This window comes from Scophthalmus maximus, chromosome 1 (genome assembly GCF_022379125.1).
Source record: "Scophthalmus maximus strain ysfricsl-2021 chromosome 1, ASM2237912v1, whole genome shotgun sequence".
In the NCBI taxonomy this organism is placed as follows: Eukaryota; Metazoa; Chordata; class Actinopteri; order Pleuronectiformes; family Scophthalmidae; genus Scophthalmus; species Scophthalmus maximus.
The window spans coordinates 30,978,922-31,002,500 of NC_061515.1; the positions used below are offsets into that span (position 1 = coordinate 30,978,922).

The 23,579-nt window shown below is 45.6% G+C and overlaps 1 protein-coding gene across 9 annotated transcripts in view; it reads right to left on the bottom strand.

Annotated features, from left to right (window-relative positions):
• agap1 (ArfGAP with GTPase domain, ankyrin repeat and PH domain 1) overlaps positions 1-23,579 on the bottom strand; it is an 85,712-nt gene that overhangs the window by 14,765 nt on the left and 47,368 nt on the right. For 7 of the 9 annotated variants that reach the window (XR_004788035.2, XM_035621685.2, XM_035621693.2 and 4 more), the window contains 7 exons: positions 16,247-16,351; positions 12,486-12,660; positions 10,059-10,226; positions 8,102-8,263; positions 1,409-1,563; positions 727-817; positions 154-376 (listed from right to left, as the gene is read on the bottom strand). Coding sequence is in view for 8 of the 9 variants with exons in the window: in XM_035621685.2 (XP_035477578.1) it covers positions 154-376; positions 727-817; positions 1,409-1,563; positions 8,102-8,263; positions 10,059-10,226; positions 12,486-12,660; positions 16,247-16,351 (1,079 nt within the window). In the remaining variant the exon portion in view is untranslated. The other 2 variants (XM_035621660.2, XM_035621677.2) reach the window with 2 other exon arrangements.

The window sequence follows — 23,579 nt, forward strand, 5'->3', positions numbered from 1 at the left end:
TTCTGTCAATATCCAGCACTTCCTGTATGAGCCCTGCTGCCCCCTGTCTGCAGCTGGCAGCACTGACACACAGGAAATCAGTCTTTTATTTTGATAACTCAACATTCATTCAATGTCTTGTTTCCACTCTGACTTCCTGCGAGTGTTTCCTACCTGCTGGCGTCCGGTCCGGGCTTCAGGCGTCCCTGGGCGTTGGCCTCCCACACGCTGTTGGCGAGCTCGTTGCCGATGGCCGACATGACCCTGATGAGCTCCAGGGGCCACTCGTCCAGGTCTAGGGAGCGGACCCGGGACAGGTGGGTCCCCAGGTTCCTGTGGATTCCCGAGCACTCGATGCAGATCAGGGCCCCGAGGTTCAGACTGGCCCAGTCGGGGTCTGGAGGAGAGGAGCAGACGAGCTAAAGGCTAACACCAGCGTAACGTTCAGGTGATATAGGATATTTCAGTCCTGTCCTGAATCAAAAACCTATGATCCCAACAACATGATCAATTAAATGTCATCATGTTGTCTTTTAATGAACATCAACATCCTCAGTCATCTAGGAGAGAAACTAAATACATTTCCCATAATGCATTTAGCTTTTCTGGAAACGTATATCTATTTATATTCATTGTTTCATCATTAGTGTTTATGATATTTTATACCAATAATTAATATTTATATTTCTTTACACACTGAACATGAGAACATCTGCTCGTAGAGAAACAGAATCAGCGGAGACTCACTCTGAGCTTCACAGTCGGCGCAGTGACCGTTTCCACGGATACTTCTGATGGACTGAAGAGCCATCGCTTCCGTCTGGCTCGGCAGACGAGACTGAAACAGGAAACAGAAACAGTGTTGAGATTCATCCTGCGACATGAGGACGTCTGAAAACTGTTCAGAGGACGAAAGAGTTTACTGATGATTGACATTAAAAACTGACGAATAATGTGATTCATCAAATAAAAACATACACACACACACACACACACACACACACTGTTCCACAGGTGCGAGTCTGAGCGACTGAACTCACTGACGGAGCAGGAATGAAGGAATAACACAGGCAAACAAATGGAACTGGAAGTGTGTGTGTGTGTGTGTGTGTGTGTGTGTGAGGCCTGAGGCGTAAACACAGCGTCCTCGACCAGGAGCCGAGTCGCCTTCTGCATGTGCAGGTGGAAAATGGCAACGCTGAGGCTGAAAGTGAAGAACAGTAATTGGTATTTTGTAATTATGGGAGTGAAAGCGTGTGTGTATGTGTGTGTGTGTGAGATGTGCATTCACACTCCTGTTGTTAGTTTTTATTCATCGTCACATCATGAGCTGCTGCTTATTATATTCTACACAGAATGTCTTCCCGTCCCCTGACGGTCACACGACCTGTGGAACCACTCCAGACAATTCAGGATCTTTGTGTCTCACCTTGTTCTTGCTGCTCTCACACGACTGCAGACTCGCCAGGATCTGGCTCTCGATCACCTGGACCCAGGCGTCTCGCTCCTCGTACGTCGTGGCCTCGAAGTGCCATGTCTGCCCCGTCAGCGACACAATGGTGAACTCAAAGTTCTCCTCTTGTTCTGTGCGAGAGGAAACAGGAAACTGTCATCAGCTACTAACACACCTGGTTTTACATGTTTCTCCAGAATTCATTTTCGTTAAAGTTGTAAAACGACCACCGAATGACACCTGTTCTCCTGAACCAACCACTGCTGACCTACATGACCCCGCCCCCTGAAGCCAGGATGTCACGCAAATTACAGGGGCCCTGAGTCGTCCCCCCCCCCGGTCAGTGGGAGAGGTCAATCATTACAATCAGGACCTGCTGGAGGGGGGACGACATATGGATCTATTACCCAGAACCCCCCTCAGAGGTTAATGGGCCAATCAGGAGTCAATTAGACTTATAGTGTGTGTGAGAATGTGTGTGTTTGAGAGGAGATTCAAGGAAACAGCACAACTCTGTTTGTTGATGTGGTTGAAAGGTATGAAAAGGAAGTAAGAGGACCTTTAATTTCAGACGGTGACGGGTCATTTCTAACTGTAACTTGTACTGATGGCAGATGTTTGAACGTGGAGCCGGTTCTCCAAGGTTCCACAGACGTTCACGCGTGTTTGAGAACATTTGGAAACCGTTTCCGCCGCGGAGACGATGGGAAGTGGAGGTGAATTGGGGCCAAGGAGGCGAGTCGGTATCATCGCCGCCGCAACAGATCAGACAACAAGCGGCTTGTGTTCACAATTAGCCCCCAGTGAGGAGGCAGGGGGACGGGGTCAGGGGTCACAGGGGTCATCACTTATCAAAGGACGAAATTCCCTGGATTCCTCAGGTTCTGTTCGCTCGACCCTCAACAACAGGACGGTTGTTTCTTCAGTGTTCGTCATGTGGTTCCAGAAATGTTCAGATGTAAAAATGGTCCCGTGGTTCATTTATTAAAATACAGACATAAATACATAAAAAACGACGGGAAAAGGGCTCAGTGAAACTCTCAGCGCTGAGTTCTGTAATCGCTCGTGACACTTTGGGCCGAGCGTCTGTGGAAGCAGCAGCTTTCCTGACGTGTGAAAGCGAGTGAGGCGGTGAAGAGATGAGAGGTTTAATCAGTCGGAGCGCGGTCACGGCCGGCCGCGAGGGGAACGACCATTTGCGTTTCCTCAGCTCCAGTCATTTGGCTAATTGGGAGCGTCTCAGAGCACCGGAGCTGAAGTTCCCCCTCCGGCTCGGATCCGGATTAATCAATGGCCTTGTCCGAGGAGAGGACGGACGGGAGGAAGAGCCCCGGGGAGAAAACCCTTCCACTCCCGGGATGAAGAGAATGGAAACACCTTTACTGACCAACGTTTCCTTTGCTGAAGACGACGGAGGATCATTTCCATCTCGCTGCTGCTTCAGGCTGCTGATGAGTTGATGTTAATTAAAACTACTGTTTAACAGGAGCTGGTTATCGGCTCAAGGTTGAACCAGACTTTTGTTTTAAATATGCTGCTGAATGTGGAAACGAAAACCAGGGGCGTCGAATCAGGAGAAACTGGACTTGGTTATAGAGTCTCGGTGAATCTGGATCAGGTCTAAAATCTGTCCTGAGCTTCAACCTCGACGTCTTCACCTGCAGCCCGTTCCCTCCGGACGTTGTTAGGAGCAACTGTCGCGTCAGAATCCCAGAATTCCTCAAGTGATCCGTCTCCAGATCAAAGTCTGACAAGCACCTGCTGGGTTTTTCCCCAGTTCGTCTCGTACGTCTCGTCTTCCCACGTCTCCACGCTGAAGGTTAAAGACTTTTGCCCTCGGATTTTAAACTGTACACGAGAGCGTGTGTAATGAAGGGCAAACTGTACATCATGCAGAAAGGGAATGATAATTTCTCCTGGGTCTGCACCGGCTGCGTCTTGGCTCTAAACAACGACCCGCCCACCGAGCTCCAGTCGAGCCCCGCAGGGTCAAGAGCCAGAGTCCCATCATAATTAAATTCCCATGATTCTCTGTTTCCAGGGGGGAGGAGGGGGTGGGGGGTGTTTGGCTGCTTGACAATTATGGAAACCAACAATCCAGAAAGGGCCTTCCTCTCCGCGGCGGCGTAAATTAAATGCCGTTTCTGGATGTAAATGCTGCACGCTGACCCGGCGCACCGTGGCGGCTAATGAATAAAATGAGGGGGCATTAGGCTGAACCACTCCCCCCGCCCAGAGTTACCCTGAGCGACGATCACCATATATTATATTGACAACTGATCACATGTGAAGGTGGAGTCGCTCGGCGTCACAAAGAGCGACAGTAAGATTACAGACTTTCAGCCTCTTTCAGCCTCTTGTTTTGGTTTTGCTGCAGGTTTTCTAAAGAGTCAGATTTGACTCTGAGGAGCAGGTGGAGACCAAACACAGAGTCTCAAGAGAGTGAATATTAAACTGGACAAATCAAAGTCCACATCGGTTTTGGAGTTTAAGTTTTGATTTGCCACTTTGGCTTCTTGTACTATAAACATAAACATCTCAACAAGACGTTAATATTTCACTTTAATTTAAAAATCAAAACAACAAAAGCTCATTCCTCCCCTCTGAAGTGACAAAGGAAAATCTTCAGTGAATCAAGTTTTCAATGTAAATTCTTTTTTTTGACAAAACACGAGGCAGAATGTTTCACCAGTGTCAAGGAGAATTACTTCTATGACCCTGATTCTAGGAAAATCTGCTGTACACAAGTTAATTCATCTGATTTTAAGAAAATAAGTAATGATTTTGATTCTTAATAAGCTGAAGGTACTTTCCCTGCAAATGTACACCTGAAACGTTATGTATGAGACCAAACACACACACACACACAAACACACACACACACACACACCAGACGGCGAGTCACTCGCGTCGTATTGGTAATTACTGCCACCGCTCTCGGCTACTGTGCGCGACATTCACACAGATAGAGGCGGCGCCGAGGCAATTTGTGAACTCTGACACTGGCAACCTTTAACAGCAGGAACAGAACAAACCAAATATATAGCATTTACAAGATGGAGGGGGGGGGGGGGGGGCACACATGCATACAGGCCCATGATCCAGGGCGTCGGGTGTGGACGCCGCCCAGCGAGGGGGGAGTGACAGGCAGGACGGTAGGTGCAACGAGAGGGGAGGCGAGAGGGAGACAAGAGGGGCCTCGGGAAACACAAATTAAAAGCCTTAAATGTCACCGCACACAGTATTGCTTTGCGACACAGGTCATTACTCGCCATATTATTCGCTGCCTTTTACAACATTAATAACCTGGAAAATATCGCAGCCGATTGTTCCGAGGAGAAATACGTCCGTCTGTTCTTCAGAACGAGTATGTGGAGGCGGGAGGACGAGGCCGTGACGAGGAGCGGGTTCAGGTCGGAGCGGAGACGATTTAAAACATCCGACGTGTCACATTGAACACCGACGGGACGTCGCACGCTTCCAGGGTGGATGTTCCCCTGCAGGGCGGGTGCGCTTGTTTGGTCGTATCCTCACAGGTGATAGGGGCGGAGCAGAGGGATGCAAGGAGGGAAAGACACTGTGATGATGAAGTAACAGAATCCAGTCGCACTGATCTGGAGAGTTACAGGTCAAAAGACGTCAACGTTAAAAACCTGGTGAACAAACAACAGAACCTGGAACATTTTCCACACGTGATTCTTCCTTCACAAATTAATCATTAATAAATCCATGAGAAAAACAAAGTTGAGAAGACAATTCTGTAAAAATAAAACCATTTCCTTAGTTTATCTCACGAGCCTCTTTTGAGCCTGCAGTTCACCAGATCACTGAATTGTGGGTAATGTCCTCCAGTGCAGGAGGCACCGCCCCTGCAGCAGTGGGTAGGGTTGTCGGGGGCGGGGCTACTGGCCCAGGCTCTGGTTTTACCTTCGGAGTTGTGCAGACCGTTGGAGTAAATGCTGCGCAGACTAGCGACACGGTTTAGTTTCCACGCTCTACGCTTGGCTGCATGGAAGAAGAGAGAGAAGAGAGGGAGGCTCTGATCGCAGGACAGAGAGAAATAACAGGCGTAAAAAAAAAACATGGATCCAGAGGGGGCGTGGTTTTGTGCGGGAGAGGGAGGAGCCAACGAGCACAACGAAGGGGTGAAAGGAAAGTTTGCAACATAACAAACAAGACGAGCAAGAAAATAAAGTCCTGAAAGATTCTTCAGTTTTCTGACCGAAAAACAAAAACCTGCTCCAACAAAATTTACTAAAATTTGTATTTTTATTTTAGTTTATTCATTAACCAAACTGCAAATGGTTTATATAAGACGCAGTAATAATGAATCTTCAGACTTTTAAACTTAACCTTTATAATTCACCTTGACTAAATTATTGAATATTAATATCGACAGTCCTGGACTTCTAAAAAATTGAAATACAAAACTAAAACATGGTCTGTGGGACCACCTGGACTCTCGACCACAGAGGATCTTTGTTTCCCGCCTGCCCGCCCTCCGCTCACAGGTGAATGTGGGCGGAGCCTAATTAACCTTCGCTTTGAAGGAATTCACGTTCACAATGAACCAGTGAGAGGCGACGCTGCAGGTGCATCGTCCTGCTGACACACACACACACACACACACACACACACACACTAATAGCAGGATCACATTCCTTGAGAAATTCTGCCGACTGCTTTGATTCCTCGACCAGAAGAACAGGTGGAGCTGAGTGTGTGTGTGTGTGTGTGTGTGTGTGTATGTGTGTGTGTGTGTGGTGGTCCTACCTGGGGGAGCTCGGCCACAGAGGGCGGTTCCCCCTCATGAATTACGCCGGGCTTCGCTGTGACACAAAGATACTTCACCCACTCGCCCGGCGTGACAGGCGGCGGGACCGGCGGCCGGCGGAGCGCGCTCAATGCTTAATGGCTAAATTGGGAAGACTGTTACTAATCGCTTATTAAATAATGAAAGTGACACAGCTGATAAAAGATTTCAATACGGTGGATTATTTATAATATTTCACTTAAGCCTCTTCGGCTGAGTAATGGGCAGCGAGGGATGGAGTCCGACGACAAGAGGAGCTCGGGGTTCGTCGTTCGAGTCCGAGTCCGAGGAGAGAAGAAGAAGAAGAAGAAGAAGAAGAAGACTCAAAATAAACAGAATAAAGGAGCGAGATGAAGAAAGTAGAGGAGGATGAAATATGATCAATAAGAAGAAGTAAAAATAAAGAGGAGAAAGACAGAAAGGAAAGAGACGAGAGGAGAAAGAAAATGAAAGGAGGCAGAGAGACGTGATGAGAGGAAGAAGAAAGAGAGGAGAGAGAGTGAAAGGAATGGAAGCGACAGCGGAGGAGAGATGGACGCAGACGCGGCGTCGATCTGTCACCCAGACAACCACTTGTCTTGTCATCTGCTTGATGCCTCGGTGATGGAGAGACGAACATTACACATCTGCCGCCGCCGCCACATCTGTTCACAGAGTGTGTGTGTGTGTGTGTGAGAGAGGTCGTTCTTATCACACTGATGTTTGTTCACATGTTCATGTTTCTGATCACTGTGATTTTCATCAGTTATTTGATGATAAAAAAAACTGAGGCTGAGACGTCATGATTGACAGCTGCCACTGACTCATGATTGGTCGAGAGCGAGTGCATCAAATCCTGAAGACGTACTTCGAGATACAGAGACACACCAGGTTTATACTCCAGCACGTTTCTGGATTCCAGCATCAGTTCACGTCCAGACTGTTGTTACTACGACACCAGGTCTAAACTCAAAGACTCGTTCTTTAACTCCCCAACAAAGAGTCGAGATGAGACGTTATGTTACAAACTGAGGAGGAGAAGAGGCAGACGATGAAGAGATGAAGGGCGGACAGAATGAAGAGATGGAGAGACTCCTCCCTCACAGCGGAGGGGAGGAGTCTCAGATGATCACATGACTGCCTTTCCACCGCCCGGTCACAGAACAGTGTCCACATCTCACTGTTCACTCAGAGATCACAAAAAGAAGACTTTGATTCTGAAATAAACGTGTGAGATAATATTTTGTTATTTGCTTAAAATAAAGAAACTAAAAAAATCTGTAAAATTGGAGATACAATTTCAATTGAATATATATTTTTTTCTAAAATTTTAACATTAATAAAAAAAAAATATTTTCTTGAAATGTGTTAACTACAAGAGCAAGGATATTTGGAGGTAGAAGCATATGTAGAAATATGATTGGAAGTTTAAAGTAGTTGCAAATTTTCGAAGTATAAACAAAATTAAAGTATTTAGAAACAGATATTGGAAGTAAACAAGTACATTGATAATTGTAAGTATATAAATCTATACACAGTCTAAAATAGATATAAAATAATAAGTACTTGGAAGCCTATATATTTTTACACATTTGGATATATATCAGTGTATAGATATTTGAAAGTTTTTAAATTAGATTATAAATACACGGAGAAATACAAAATATTTTGGAAATATTGAATATAGTCTACAAATATTTGGAAGTTTAGATGAAAATATGTGGTAATATTAAGGTACATAGATAATTGGAAGTATATTATAATATACTGCTTTTGACAGTATTCAAAATATTTGGAAGTATTTTGTGAGACCTTGGATTTAGCGGTCGGACCCGGGCGGGGAAAGTGTGAGGCGAGGGGCGGGGAGATGGCGTTACCTTCCGCAGTACCAGAGAGGCCGTCGGCTTTGAAGTTGCTGGTGCTCTTCTTCCGCCGGTGCTTCTTGCGGTTGGCGTGCGGCGATGGCGGCGGCTCCATCTTGGGGCTGGTGGTGCTGGAGATGCTGGGACTGGAGCAGACCGAGTCACCCAGGCCCGTGTCTTCAGAACAAACACACAGAGGAGGAGGATTGATTCATTCAATTTTAAACAAACGCCACAAAGGCTTCATAAATAAACATAAAATGTTCCCTTAAAAAAAAAGGATAAATCAGTGAATTAAACATTTTAATATCTGAAGACAACAGTCAGAGAATCAGGATGTGAACTGATGAAACCGGGTCGTGTCGGGGTCTACGTGAAGGTGTGCAGGGGGGAGGGGCCGGTGTGCAGGGGGAGGGGCCGAGCCAGGGGCGAGCGAGGCTATCAGAAGATGGAGTCGAGTCCCTCTCTCTCTTCACGGCAGCCGCTGACAGCTGTGACTAGCGGCTGAATAAAATAACATTCAGCTTCCATCAATATCACGGCGCGGCGACACTGACATGGGCGCGCTGTGTGTGGAGATGGAAACACATGTGCACACACACACACACACACACACACACACACACACACACACACACACACACACACACACACACACACACACACACATACACAAGCGCTGGCTCGGCGGCCGAGTCCCCGAACGGCAGACAGCCCCAAGGACGGCCATAACTTATTTTACAATCGTTTAGTCTCAGCTCAAGTGGAAAATGTGACAACTTATCTCTGCTGACAAGATGCCATCCCCGAGCGCGCAATTAACCGCCGTGGATTAACGGCCGTCCCATCTGCAAGTCCCGCTCCATCCACGTCAGGCTCCTACACCCCCACCACCTCCTCCACCACCCCATCCCCCCACCTCCTCCTCCAGCCTCCAGACCTCCACCTCCTCTCATTGTTTGGTTCCTCACTCGACAATTTGGTCAACGGCTGCTTCGCGACTTATGTCCACGAGGTGAACGAGGCTTCGTGGAAAAATAAAAACCAAACTACCGTCTCATCAATAAATTGAAAAAACATCATTTCACAGTTTCAAAAGAACTAATAAGAAAATCACCTCATGTGTCAGGACACTGGTTTAAACATGCACTCCCTGGTACCCACAAGTTCAAACACATCTGAGTGGCCAAGCAATTATTTTAATTTTTTTTCAATCAGGGCAATTTTGTGTTTTTTTTCATTGTGAACTTTCCAAAAAAATAAGTTCTGTCTGTGAATAGGTTCCTACCCTATGTTCCTGTTGGTTTCCCGTGGGAGTTATTTTAGTGTGATTCTGTTCTTTCTCTGTTCTAAGGTTCTAATGAACGGTCATTATCTTTACTTCATTAATATTTTTAATGTTTGATTTTAAACCAAATATCTTTCGCTTTTCCTGCTAATACTATTAGCGTCATGCTAACACTAGCTGCTACGGGGTTTCCGAGGCTCACAGTCTATATTGAGTGAGCCGTGCAGGGGCTGAAGAGCAGCTGTGTTGATTTTTGTTTTGTAAAGTGACTTGACTGGAAGTGAATGACACTTGTTTCCTCTTTTTTTTTAAAGCTATGTTTGTTTCCAATGTTATAATTAAAATTGTGTGTGTGTATGGCCCCTGGGGGCCCAGTGAAAGCATTTCACAGCTTTAAACGTTATTTGAGGACGACCAGAGGGAACAAAGCTGATGAGAGAGCTGTCAGTCCAGCTTATCGTCATGACAACTGATGGCTGTCAGTCACTGTGTGTGTGTGTTGAATTCAGTACCACTCACACGCACTCTCAAGCAACTGGAGACTAATGATAGGCTTCCCAGCGGAGCTCCGCACTGAGGCCTCCTGCGTGTGAGGACTTGATCTGTTTCAGGTTCGACTCCAAAAGTCAGAAACTAAAAACATCAGTGTGATCCGACCCACGTCGAAGTGGCCGTGTCTCTTACCCGTGCTGACTCCGGAGTTGGCGATGACGGTGGCGTCGGCCCACTGGTCGGCACTGGAGACAGAGTACGAGCGCTGGTGCATCCCCTCCATGCCGCCGCGGCTGTTGAAGGACACCAGGCTGACGCCGCTCGCCATCTGAGACACGGACGAGCTGCTGGTCACCGAACCTGAGGGAGGGAGAGGACGTGACATCAGACGCACAGGAAACAGGAAACGATGACGTAGACGCGCCTCACGTTCTCATGTCACTAAGCAACCAGCTACAGAGGAGACAACCTACTTCCTGTTTACACCTGAGTGGTCACGTTGAACCCAAAACAATATGTATTTTTGCGGACGATGCTACGATGATATTAGGGAGTATAGAATTTCTGATGATACTGAACGATATATCATCATATATATACATTTTTAAAACTTGTCAATGATTCCTAAGATGTCTTTGTCAAACCATCAGACTCGATATTTTATAGTTTAACCATAAAATGAACATAAAAAACTAAAAAGAAAAAGAAAACACAAACATATAGAACCTAATTTAAGAAAAGAATATTTTTCCTGCTTTTTTAATTCGGTAAAATACAACGTTTTGTATCAGCAAACATATACGCAGATACTGATGATGTCTGTGACTCATGTCAGAAGATTTTTATCTTTAGTGATTTGATAAAAGTACTTTTATATACATTTTTTATGCCGATAAAACTTCTCAGTGTTTTATATTATATTTAATAATACTGGATATTATGATTCATTGTTGATAGTTGTGAGTGTGCAGCCGATCCCGGACACTTTACTGCTGAGTTTAACTGTGAAGCTGCATAATGTCATCATCTGCAGGTAAAAACTGTCAAATAAATGAAGAGCAATAAAATATAATATAATAAAAAACTCTGAAGTGTAAAATAAACTCTGAGTGACTTTCCTCCACAGCTGGAAGATAAAAGAAGTGAAATCGATGCAGGAAGTCGCTTCTCATCACATGTTCTCATTTGATCTGTTGTTTAAATTAAAATTTAAAAATAGATTTAATTTGTATTAAATTATTATTCTATTAAAAACATCTCCTGATTACAGCAGAGGAACAGTTGTCGTTGTCTTTTCTTTCGTCTCTTTAGGACGGAGTTGGTTTTTCTTCTCTTCCTCTCGCAGCGCACACACACACACACACACACACACACACACACACACACACACACACACACACACACACAAGCACATAAAAGGCAGCCTCTCTCAAGCTGCCTGCTTAAATCAAACCCTTGAGTTAGCAAGAGGCTGCACGGTCCAACAGCCGGGGGAATCATCCTCACCCACTCCCTCCCTCAGCCCCCCTCCCTCCTTCCCTCCCTCCCTCACCCTCTCATTACAGCTCATTTCTTGGAGCTGGCTGAGTGGAGCCACGACTCTGATTGCATTAATATTCATGACAATAATTAGTACATGGAGTACGGCTCACTGAATATTCATGCTATTAGCTCGGGCCTCCTGGATGCCTGTGTGTGTGTGTGTGTGTGTGTGTGTGTGTGTGTGCGTGCGTTCGTCCACCTCTTGTTTTACGACGTCTCTCTCTCCAGGTGAACAGCAGCGTTTTCGCGAACTTGTCGTGTTTTTTTTTATTTGCTCAGTGTTTTGAAACGTTCTCGGAAATCCAGCAGCAATTAAAGATGAAACGATAATTACACTGATGATGTCATCCGTGCTGACTGGACCTTCACCGTCCATTAACATGAGACAATAATTAATACGTTTTATCATTATTAAGATGTTAACTGACCTGTGTGGTTTTATTTATCTTTTATTTTACCGTTGCTCTTGTTCTATGTTTGCTGTCAGAGGAAAATATTAAATATAAACATGATTTCATACTGACATCAAACGATTTAAAAATAAGATTTTCACAATCATTTTCTTTAATTTCTATCTATTTTCTTTTCAATCTCGTATTAATGTTTGTATATATAAATATGAATAAAAAACGTTTAAATATTTTACCTCAACAATAAATTAAAAAAATTCACAGCTTTATTGTTGAAAGCATCACTTCATAGGTAATGTGTACAAATCATATCTTTCATAATAATCAGATTTTAACCAAAAAAGGGAAAAGGATTTTAAAATATTTTTTACTATTCTAGTGTTTAGAAGAGCACCATGAAATAAAATGTATATTATAATAATTATTTTTTATCATTATATGACTGTTTTTACTTTTTACCAAATAATATTATACATAACTTTAACAAATATTATACATTAATTTAACTTTATGACCAAAAGTTTCACTGGTGATGTTTTAAATGAAATGTTTTGTACTTGAATCTAATAAAATAAATCAGTGAATGTTTCCTGTTGAAATGATCTGCTACGCGTCGACTATATAAACCACGTGACCTCCCGGCCTCTGATTGGTTGGTGTGTGTCACCTGGGGTCTGTCCGAGCTGCAGGCTGCTCATGTCCTTCGTCAGGCCGTTGGTTTTGGGGATCGGTGCGGCGGCGGCGGCGCAGGTGGAGATGGCGCGCGGCGGCCTCTTCCCCGGGACCTTGACCGTCGTCCGCAGCAGGTCGATCTCCTTCCCGTGGACATTCTGCATGTAGTCCTGAGGGACGACACATTCACATCAACATCATCACATCCATATTTTCACAGAAGGCTTCAGACTAAAATATATATTTTTTAAATGACGTCAAATTAAAGAAGAAAAAAAGTTTCAAAACGAAACCATTTTAAAATCAGATCATCATCATCTCATCATCTGTTTATTAAACATATGATGTAATTTTTTAAATAACAATTAATCTGTAACTGAATGTGAAGCAGAGGAAGAGTGTGAGTTATCCTCTTGAGTGACGGGATTACTCCGGATTAGAAAGTTGTTTAATCTCTAAACGCCACAATGGAACAAAGCCTCACTAATCCCTCAAGTGGACGACCACTCTGCCTCTGATTGGCTCCGCCCCCGCTCGCCGACACTTCGCGCAACGCGAGCGAGTGACCTCCGACGATGAACTCTCCTCCGATAAGTGTTAATGACGGACGAGAGGCGCTTGTTAAATCCGCCCCTGTTGCCCCCTCTGGGGAGGGTGGAGTGTCGGTGGTGACCTGACGGGAGCAGGGCATTGTGGGAGGTCGGCGTCCTCTTCAACATGAAGGAGAGGAGGAGAAACAAACCTCCCGCTGCCTGGTGGGCCGGAATCAAACCACAGACTCAGCGTGTTCTTCTGTCTTTGTGAGGACCGGGTAGGGAGAACAGTTTTATAACAACTTTTTCATAAAGTGAAGATGTTTTTATGAAATAAGAACTTTTTAAAATAATATATATGTTTTTTATGAATAAAAACTTTTCACAAAGTGAGGATTTTTTTTATAATAGCAGAAGTTTTTATAAAGTTACAATATTTTATGCAAATTATTGTAGAACGTTTTTATAAATTTATACATTTTTTATAAAAAGAGACATTTTTTATGAAGTAAGAACGTTTCACATTTTTATAAAGTGAGGCTATTTTTATAAAGACCTTGTTAGAAAATTTCGCAGAAACAAAATCAGAAGAAGAGAAGAGCGAAGTGAACGTCCTTACAGGGAAACAAGAGCCTACACACACACACGCACACACGCACACACACACACACACACGCACACACACACACACACGCACACGCACACGCACACACACACACGCAAACACACACACACACACACACACACACACACACACACACACACACACACACACACACACACACACACACACACACACACACACACGCTCCGCCTCCCTCTGGCAGCTCAGCTGACAAAAGGCCAATTCAAAGCCAAGTGCTCTCAACGGCGTATTAACAAGCCACAGGAGAGTCCTCGAGCCAAGGGCCTGCTGGGTAAACCCTCCACACACACGCGCACGCACACACTCGCATGCACGCACACACACACACACACACACACCTCCGACAGATTGACCACAGTAATTGAGTCTCCATTTGCATCGCAGAACTTTCATCATCGGCCCGATCGTTCACGCCGCGCAGCGACGTCCAGGACGGATGTGTGTATCGACAGCAGGTGGTGTGTGTGTGTGTGTGTCAGTGTGTGTGAGTGAGAGAGAAAATGTATCTGCATTTATCAAATTATGAGTGTCAAAGAAATGAAGTGTGTGCGTGTTCTGTATGTAGGTGTGTGTGTGTGTGTGTGTGACGTGGATCCTGCTGACACGCAGCGAAACAGGATCCATAACGAGCAAGTGCGTCTGAAACATGATGGTTAAAGAGACGCAGACGCGAGGAGGAGAGGAGGAGGTGAAGAGATGGAGGAAAGATGGAGTCCAAACGTTACAGTACAGATCACACCTGTTAATATCTATAACCCTGATGATTAAATATCTATGGCCTGAGGACATGAAATATTTCATAATTGTCTTGTATTTAATCCATCTTTATTTTACTGTATTTTTAATTATTATTTCGTCATATTACTTTTAATTTACTCATTCCAACTTCATCAACATCATTAATTTATTTGACTTTCATAGTTTTGATATTTTATCTTTATGACACTAAATAACTCAAGTTATCAAGTTAGTTCAGTTCCCTTTATTCAGCTTCAGTCATTTGATGACTGACGACGAATCATTTTTAGAAAATATTAAATATTCATATTGAACTGTCAGAGGAGGTAGGCGGGGCTTAGCGTTCATGACGTTCACACACAGACGCATCAGAATCATGTTAAACAACACGTCCGTGTGTTTGTGATGACTTCAGCCGCCGGCGTCGAGATGCCAATAATTACTCCCTCGCCTCTTCTTCTTCCTTTTATTCTTCTTCCTCTTCCTCTTCTTCTCTGCAGACGACACTTTTTTCCTGCCAATTACGTAGCATCTCTTGCCGTCCACTTAATTAGCGGCATTAATGTGATTTCTTTGCACATAGTTGGGCAATTAGCGGCGCTGATTGAGTTTCATTCGATTAGCCTCCGCAAACACGCTAATTGACGCCTGAGCTGCAGATGCAAGCCGCTCGCAGAAAAACCTGAAAGCTTTCTGGTGCTGGAGGGGGTTTGTGTGTGTTTGTGTGTGTGTGTGTGTGTGTGTGTGCGTTAAGTGATGAGTTTTAACACTAATTTACTGCATCAGCTGCTCTGATCGCTGATGGACGTGTGCAGCGCAGAGTGAGGGAGCGTCTCGGGCGTGGGGCTCCACAGGGAAACGAACCCCCGACCCCCACGACTGCGGTGGTGCCTTGCTCAACGCCGGTAACTCTCAACCCCCTGAGCCTCAGGGTTTCAGAGAAAATACCAGCTGATTAATTTGATAATTGATCAGTGTTTATTTGTTTTCCATCAGCTGAGACGATAAAACAGTTGATTCATATGAACATTGAATCAGCTGTGGTGAATATTTGACCCGCAACATCATCTTCACCAGGAAACTGAGTTTATCACATGTTAAAACATTAATAATAACTTTTGACTTTTCAGATGATATGAGACAGATATTATTCAGATTTGAGGATCTGATCTTGAACTGTTTGTTTTGTTCTCATGTATCATCTATTTAAAATTGTTCCACTGACAAAACAACTTCTCCGACAAATATCACGATTCAAACAAGATATTATGGTTAAATCAAGACGATTGATGAACTAAATTTCCATGACAAACCCATCGAACGTGACATGGATGTGATAAAGACGTCAGAGCGATCAGACGACACAGAGGGTTCGTGTGTGCGTGCGTGTCTGTCAGTGTGTGTGTGTGTGTGTGTGTCAGTGTGTGTGTGTGTGCGTGTCTGTCAGTGTGTGTGTGTGTGTGCGTGTCTGTCAGTGTGTGTGTGTGGTGTCGGGGCAGGACGTTGTGCCAACAGGGCAGAGCGCCGGGACAATTAGCAGAGACATTACAGCTGATATTCACATCATCAACGGCGATGTGGGCAAACAGATGACGAGTCCTAATTAATACACAAGCCATCAACAGTGTGTGTGCGTTTGTGTGTGTGCGTTTGTGTGTTATGGCCAAGCACTCTCTGGAATCACACACAGGAGGAAGATGAGCAGTAGCAGATAGATGGAGGTCAGAGCCGCCTGGCACAGAGCTGCAGTCTAATAAGCAGAGCGGGTTGGTAATGAGTTGTTTGTGTGTGTGTGCGTGTGTGTGTGTGTGTGTGCGTGTGTGTGTGTGTGTGTCTTACATGCAGGCTGGGGTGGTAGGTGAGCAGTCCGTTGTCACACAGCGTCACGTACTTCTTCTTCCACTCCTTGTTGAGGGTTTTACCGCTTCTCTTCAGCAACATGCCCTGAAACAAACAACCACAGCGACATGTTCAACACACACTGAAGGACACACACACACACACACACACACACACACACACACACACACACACACACACACACACACACACACACACACACACACACACACACACACACACACACACACACACACACACACACACACACACACACACACACACACACACACACACACACACACACACACACACACTGCAGGACACACACTTCAGTACGGAGGCCATGACGTACAAAACACAACATTATCTTCTCCCAGAAAAGGAAACAGGAAGTAAAGGACGATCAGCGAGCTAATGATTAGAGCTTCATGTTGTTGTGTTTTGCCCTTCAAGGCCACCGTATTTTAGTACGGATGGTTTTATCACAGACAAATCATGTTCCTGCTCTAAGATGAATATAATCTGGTTACTTAACGTAACCATGGAAACACACCGACAGGGCAGGGCAGCCTAATGCTCATCATTACACGTTGCTGCATAAAGAGTTCCCTCGTCTACAGGAATGTGACAGGTGGGGGGCGTCCACATACTTTTGGCCACACAGGCCGCAACACTGAGTCGCTCTTTGTCCTGTTTGTGTTCTTTTTTTTCTCTCCATCTCGACTCTTCTTTGATTTGTGCAACATTGGAGCTAAATGACGTTCAGAGTCTGTGGAGCGAAGATAACGAGGAGGGGAAGAGGAAGAGGAGGAAGAAGAGCGGTGGAATGAGAGTTCACTTGTTTCCACAAACAACATCAGCAATCTGCAGCGAAAACAGAAAAAGATGGCGGGGAAATAATCACTTATTTAATTTCTCTCTCTCTCTCTCTCCTACGCACATCAGCTGCGGCTGACTGACCGTTTAGGCCGAGCGACCGCTCGCCTGCCCGCCCACACTTCATTTGATCTGGATTCATTAGGTGAGAGAGAGAGAGAGAGCAAGAAGGTCAGAGAGAGAGAGAGCGATCGAAATGAGAGAAACAAGAATCAAAAAGAGAAAAGAGAAAAGAGAGAGAGGGAGGGGGAGAGTGGGGGGAGTGGGAGGCGGCGGCGGCGGGGGATAAAACTGTCCACTGATTAGCAATTACAGCGGCGCTGCCACGCGTGTCACTTCACTGGACCTCTACAACATTAACACTCCGACAGAGGATATTAATAGAGTCCAGCCGTGAAGAGGAGGAGGGGAGAGTCAGAGGCACCACAGAAGAAGAAGGGGAGGGTGAGATGGACAGAAGCCTGCTCTGCGCCGCCCTGACCGCTCAGCTTTCATTAAGGCGGCCGGTGGTGGTGGGACGCGGCGGCGGGCCCCGGGCCCCAGGGGGGGGTGACCCTCGCCGCCTGTGACGGGACACTGGGAGTAATTGGCAGTGACATGACGACAGGAAGGAACGTTTCAGAGTGACAGAGGGAACGAAGAGAGAGAGAGGGGGGAGGGGCCACTGAACCAGTGCTCCAATCAGGAAAGGACATTTAAATTATTATGTAGAAGTTAACACAAAAGAGGAAATGATTCTGTGATAAAATCCTCAAACTATGGAGAACAAGCTACAGACTGTAAACAAAGATCCTCATGATCGCCCCCTGGAGGCTGACTGCAGTACAGCTCATAAGCCCCGCCCCCTGACCGTCCTTATGTACAGTCTATATCCTCACCGCTCCATCAGGTCGGTGATGTTGCATCATCTCGATGCATCATCGAGCTGTGTGTGTGTGTGTGTGTGTGTGTGTGTGTTGCTCCCCGTGGCCCTCTCAACTCCACTTGACGAGCATCCTGCTGCTGTGGAGTGAAAGCTGCCGGCAGCCGTGCAGCTGTCGGACCAGCTGATCGTACGTTACCGCCTGTTTGTGAGCAAGTGAGCGGCAACATGTGAGGTCGCACCGCGGGATCTGATGGATTCTAATCAATCCACAAGACGATTACAGCTTCGCCTCTCCAGAGGTCACATGGAGAGAGATTATGAATGAGATGAATGAAAAATAAACTACATAATCATCAACACGGTCAAAGACAGTCATCCGATCTCAACAGCAACATCTGGATCTTTCATCTGGATCTGCTTCAAACTTTAACAAGTTGTTCCTGAGCATAGGCTCCGCCCCCTCAGCTACATCTACTGCTGACGAACTTTCCTCTGCGGAGGTGATGAAACTTAAAGAACAAAACTAGAGCTGCAACTAACGATTCTATTCTTTTCATTATGGATTAATCTTTCGATTATTTTATCGATTTATTGATTAGTAGTTTGGTTCATAAAATGGTGAAACATGTCGATCGTGTTTCCCCAAACTTAAAGATGATGTTTTGTTTTGTTCACACCAAAGATCTTCAGTTCACTGTCACAGAGGAGCAAAGAAACTAGAACATATTCACATGTATGAAGCTGAAATCAGAGAATTTTGATTATCAGTTAACTTAAAATAGTTGGCGATTAATTTATTAGTCTTTTACTAATAGATTAACTGTTGCAGCTCTACACAAAACTACGGAAACATTTTTCCAAATAACTGGAGGAAAATTCTCACGTATGTTATTGATCTGTTGTTTTTTAGGTGGAAGAGCCTGTTTTAAACCCGGGGAGCAGGTAGCTGGCTGCTACACCTGTTCTGTACATCAGGATTCTTAAGAGGTTCGGGTTTGGTTGGTGTTTCTTCCTCTTCTGGATTTTAAACAGAGACAAAACATTTCTCTCTGTTTAAAGACAGTTTTCTCTGAAGATTTTGAACCAACGAGATCGTTTGAGCAAAGTGAAACATGGAAGTGAGACTGAGGGCTGATCTCCACCTCTTCAGGCCCGAACCAAGACCAAGACACGAACCAGTATTTCTTCCACTTTTTCCGTCTCTAACCTGGTATTTGGGGAGGGAGACGTCAGCGGATTAATTCCGGTCATCCATCCATCCCGGGGACGACAAGTGATCAGTTTTGCACGAGGGGAAGGCTAATTGAACGGCGCGTCGAAGCCTCCTGATGGGTAATATCTTTCATTATTCACCTCCCTGGGCCTCATGACACACACACGTCGCCTCTTATTTTACCTCCGGGAGGGGGGGCGGGGGGCGGGGGGCGGCAGCCATGACAGCTCACAAGGTCTCCACATGTGAAAATAGATGTGGAGAGATAAATACACCCTCAGATAGACTCTGCTCCTCCGCCCTGCGGAAGTGTCGTGAGGGAGTGCTGAGGAAAAGGTCGCTCGGCTTGAGGGGGAGATGAGGTCATTTGTTAGGCATCCGACAAACGTCTGAGGGCAAAAGGGAGGTTTGTTCTTTTAAGAGCAAAACAAAGAAGCAGAAAGAGTCGTGGTTAGTTCAAGAGAACGCAAGCAGGAAAGGAAGGAAGGGAAGCAACTGAAGGAAGGTAGTCATGTGTCCAAGAAACACGACTCCCCAGGACACAGTTTCTCTTCTCTGGTAGCGAGACACTTCTCCGCTCGGTGAAGTATTGTGGCGTAGTGCTTAAGAAAAGGTCGCTAGCCAAAGGGAAGCCGACGGATGAGCTCATTCGTTAGACGACGCATCCGGACGTGTTCGCGGGCTCGTACCTGAGGGTCGTGATGGAAGAGCTCGGCAGTCAACACGTCGGAGGCAGAGAAATGATCCGTGAGCGACAGAGGTACCGCGTTTCTCTTTAACGTCCGCGTGTGAAGGATCAGACAAAAATGAAGCGTATAATTCACCTTCCATTGTGTGAATCTAAGCACCAGGAGAAAGAAATCAGGAGATAAGGGAACTCTTCCCCCGGATTGATACGGACCAATCTAATCACTCTATCGGACCCTATTTCCCTCAGACAATGGACTCTCCCCCGGCCCCTTCAGGGGAGTGACAGTGACTCTGAGAGGAGCTCCACAGGAGGTGATATCAGAGGAGAAGCCTCCAGAGAACAGGGATCTCACCGGGGCCCTTTTGTTCTTCCACGTTCCCCCGGGAGCAGGAGGCTGAATTAGAGGTGTCACCCCCCTGCAGACAGCAGAGTGGGGGGCTGCCTCCTCTATCTGATCTGGTCTGAGCAGCGATACGCAGGTCATCCATCATCCTCCCAGACAGAGGAGAGCTCCAGATCCTGCTCCAGACTGAACCACGTGACTCGTGTCCAGGTCAACATCGACTTCAGGGAAGCAGCTGAAACATCAGTGAGGAAACACTGAGCTGATCCCCAGAAGAGATGTCGTCCACAGCCAAGTTACAAAGTCGACGAGACAAAACTTTGTGACATCCGTTTAAACACTGTTTGTCACATAAATCACAGGAAGTAGACAAGTTCCATAAAATGAACCACTTCAGAATCAGGAAGCTGGATTTTAACTTCCAAAAGAAACATGTCGGTAGTTTACAGCTCAGACTTGTTTGGTTTTGTTTATTAAATCTAAGAAGGAAGGTGTTTGTGTTATTATTTCTTTCTGACATAAGAGGAAAAACGTTAACTGGAATGTTTGTCAAAGAATTGGTAGAAAGTTGATCACGTTTGATTGTTTTCTCTTGATGAAGGACGGTTACCACAGTCGCCACATGAATCGAATTACAGCCTCTTCATGTTTCTGGATTCTGGAACAAACAACAAACTACAAACAGACCGTCACCAGAATAAAAGAACCGAACCCACGACGGAGCAGCATCAGTCTCCAGGACAAGGACGGCGAAGGGCAGGCCCAGGGGAGCAGGACGCGGACCGGATCAAATAAAACACCACCGAGGAAGAAGAGGAGCTGATTTATCTGATAAGAGTTCTTGGTAATTAATTAGAAACTCAATTATCCAAACCTTACTTCAGCAGTCTCAATTCATTAGTGGGTAAAACGCCTCGCTCGCCCGCCCGCCGCCGACTCCCAGAGAGAGAGAGACGGGAGGTGAGGAGCACGACGACGCTCCTCTTCCTCGGCGACGGAGCCGCAGGTCGCCGCCTTTTGACCGACGTATCACCACACGAGTGGAACGACAACAACGACACGCCCACCGCCAAACACACGTGTGGCGTGGAACAACAGGGCGACCACGGGGACACTTCCCCTGCTCCGTGGAGACCGAGGCGTAATGAGCACAATCTAAAAATGCTCTTTGATTGACGCCTGTGTTCGTTGTTTTAATTATTTCTCAGACTCAAAAGGGAGAGAAGCCCCCTCCCTCAGAGGAGAATCTCATTTCCAGGGGTTAGTGTGCATGACAAAAATGTCATCATGGCCAAAATGGCTCCGAGCGGCGACAACCTTTCCCAGGGAGATGATATTTTTCCAATCCGGCGGGAGGCGGATCGCGTCGCCCTCGTTAAAGCCTTGATAGCGGGTCTTTAATATTCACCGTCTTAATTAGGGCCGCAGTTAATTTCATTAAATTCTTTGGCTGCTAAATGAAGCAGATTATGAGACATCTTTTATTGCGAAGCGTGAAATTACAGCCTGCCCGCTGCCAATGGCGGCGCGACACTAATGAATTACAGGGTAAATAACGCCCGAATTAACCATCCAATTTAACTCGGCGCAGAGCGCCCGACGCCGAGGGGGGACGAGCAGACTTGTCACAACCACCCAACCTCCCGCGAGAGGCAATTACAACCACGACACCCGTCAGCTCCTCACAGGAAGAGGAGGACACGTCAGTCCGGTCGGAGGTCGGACGTTCCATTAACGCAGCGTCGCAGTGAACGACGGGGTGAAGGAGAAGGTCACGTTCCCCCAAAAATGACTGTGTGAGGTTTTTAACTTCGCTGGTTCGAGCTCACGTAAGAAGTGGAAACGTCCTGATCCAGTTCCAGGTCACTGCTCACATCTCATCTCCTTCAGGGAGATGATGTTTCACTCCTCTCTGTTTGTTGTTCGTCTGCAGGATTTAAAACTCCAGAGAGGTTTCCAATAATCCTGGCGGGAGGATGGGACGTGGATCAGGAAAGAATCCTTAGAATTTCGTAACAGATCCAGATTAAGAGCGTTGACGTTGACCGAAGTATAAGAACCTGTCGGAGATATGAATCCTTTTGATTCTGTCTTCATAGCCAACGTTGAAAACTTTTACTTTGCTCAATTTCTACATAATCAGACGACTAACTTTTCATTTTGACGTATTATATCAACACATTGCAGACAAATGGAGATGACGGAGGGAAACGAAATGAGTCAGACATGACTTTGACACGTGTAGAAGAGATGTTGTAGATCAAATCTCTAAAAGCTTCAGTGTCGACTAAATGTGACGTCACATCAGGAAACAGTTGATGTGATCAGGCCGAAGTAGTTGACGGTTGGTCTTTGTTCGTCTAATAAAGACTGTGAATCTTTCAACTCTCCAGGTCTCTGAGGCCTCGGAGGATCCAGGCGGCGTGACGAGCCTCCGTCAACCCCTCGCTGAGTAAAGAAAGGTTTAGAAGAATAAGAAGAAAACAAAACGCTCTCCGGCGTCTGTCCTCCGTCCCAGCGGCTCGGCTGCTGCCGCGTCGGAGGAAATTAATTTGTCAGACTGTTGGTTTTCAAAGTGCCTCGGTCAGCCGCTCGGCGGACACACGGGCGAGCTTCTCCCGCTCTCTCCGGTAATTATCGGCTAATTAGCGCCGGAGCAGATGTCGGAGGAGCGCGGCGCCGTCAACAAAGCTGGACGCATCCGCTCTCCTTGGGACAGAAGAAGAAGAAACAGCAGCAGTTTCCTCTGGTTCCACGTCTCAGCTGGAGGTTTGACTCCACATGTTCAACACAGAGTCTTTAAAGGGACCTTACACTCAATTTAACCACAGAGTCTGAAGGACTGAAAATGAATTAAAAGAGTTTGATAAATAAAAGTTCAATAAGCACAAACTGAACTCTACAGTTCTTCTCTTCTGTGGTTCGATATGAAGACTCTGAAAAATCTCATTGAAAATTGTCCAATTTGAAAACTTTTATTTTACTGAATAAACAATGTGTTTATGTAAAAAAATCATTTATTTTCTTAATTTAAGTTCCATATATTTGGTTGTATGTTTGTTTTATCTCATTCATATAATAAAGTTTGTGGTTTAACTGTAAAATACATATCTTAGGAATCATCATGACGGTTTATACATATATATATATTTTTTTACTCCCTAATTTCAGTATCGCATCAGCATCAGGTTGGAATCAAACTGATCAGGTTGTATTAATCGCCTGTGATCGATTGGTGCCGGTGAAGCTACATTTTCATTTCCTGTCAGTGAAGCTACTGTCACATCTGTTCTGCGTCTACACACGAGCCTGAAACTCGCTTCTCTCTGAACGTCTCGTTAT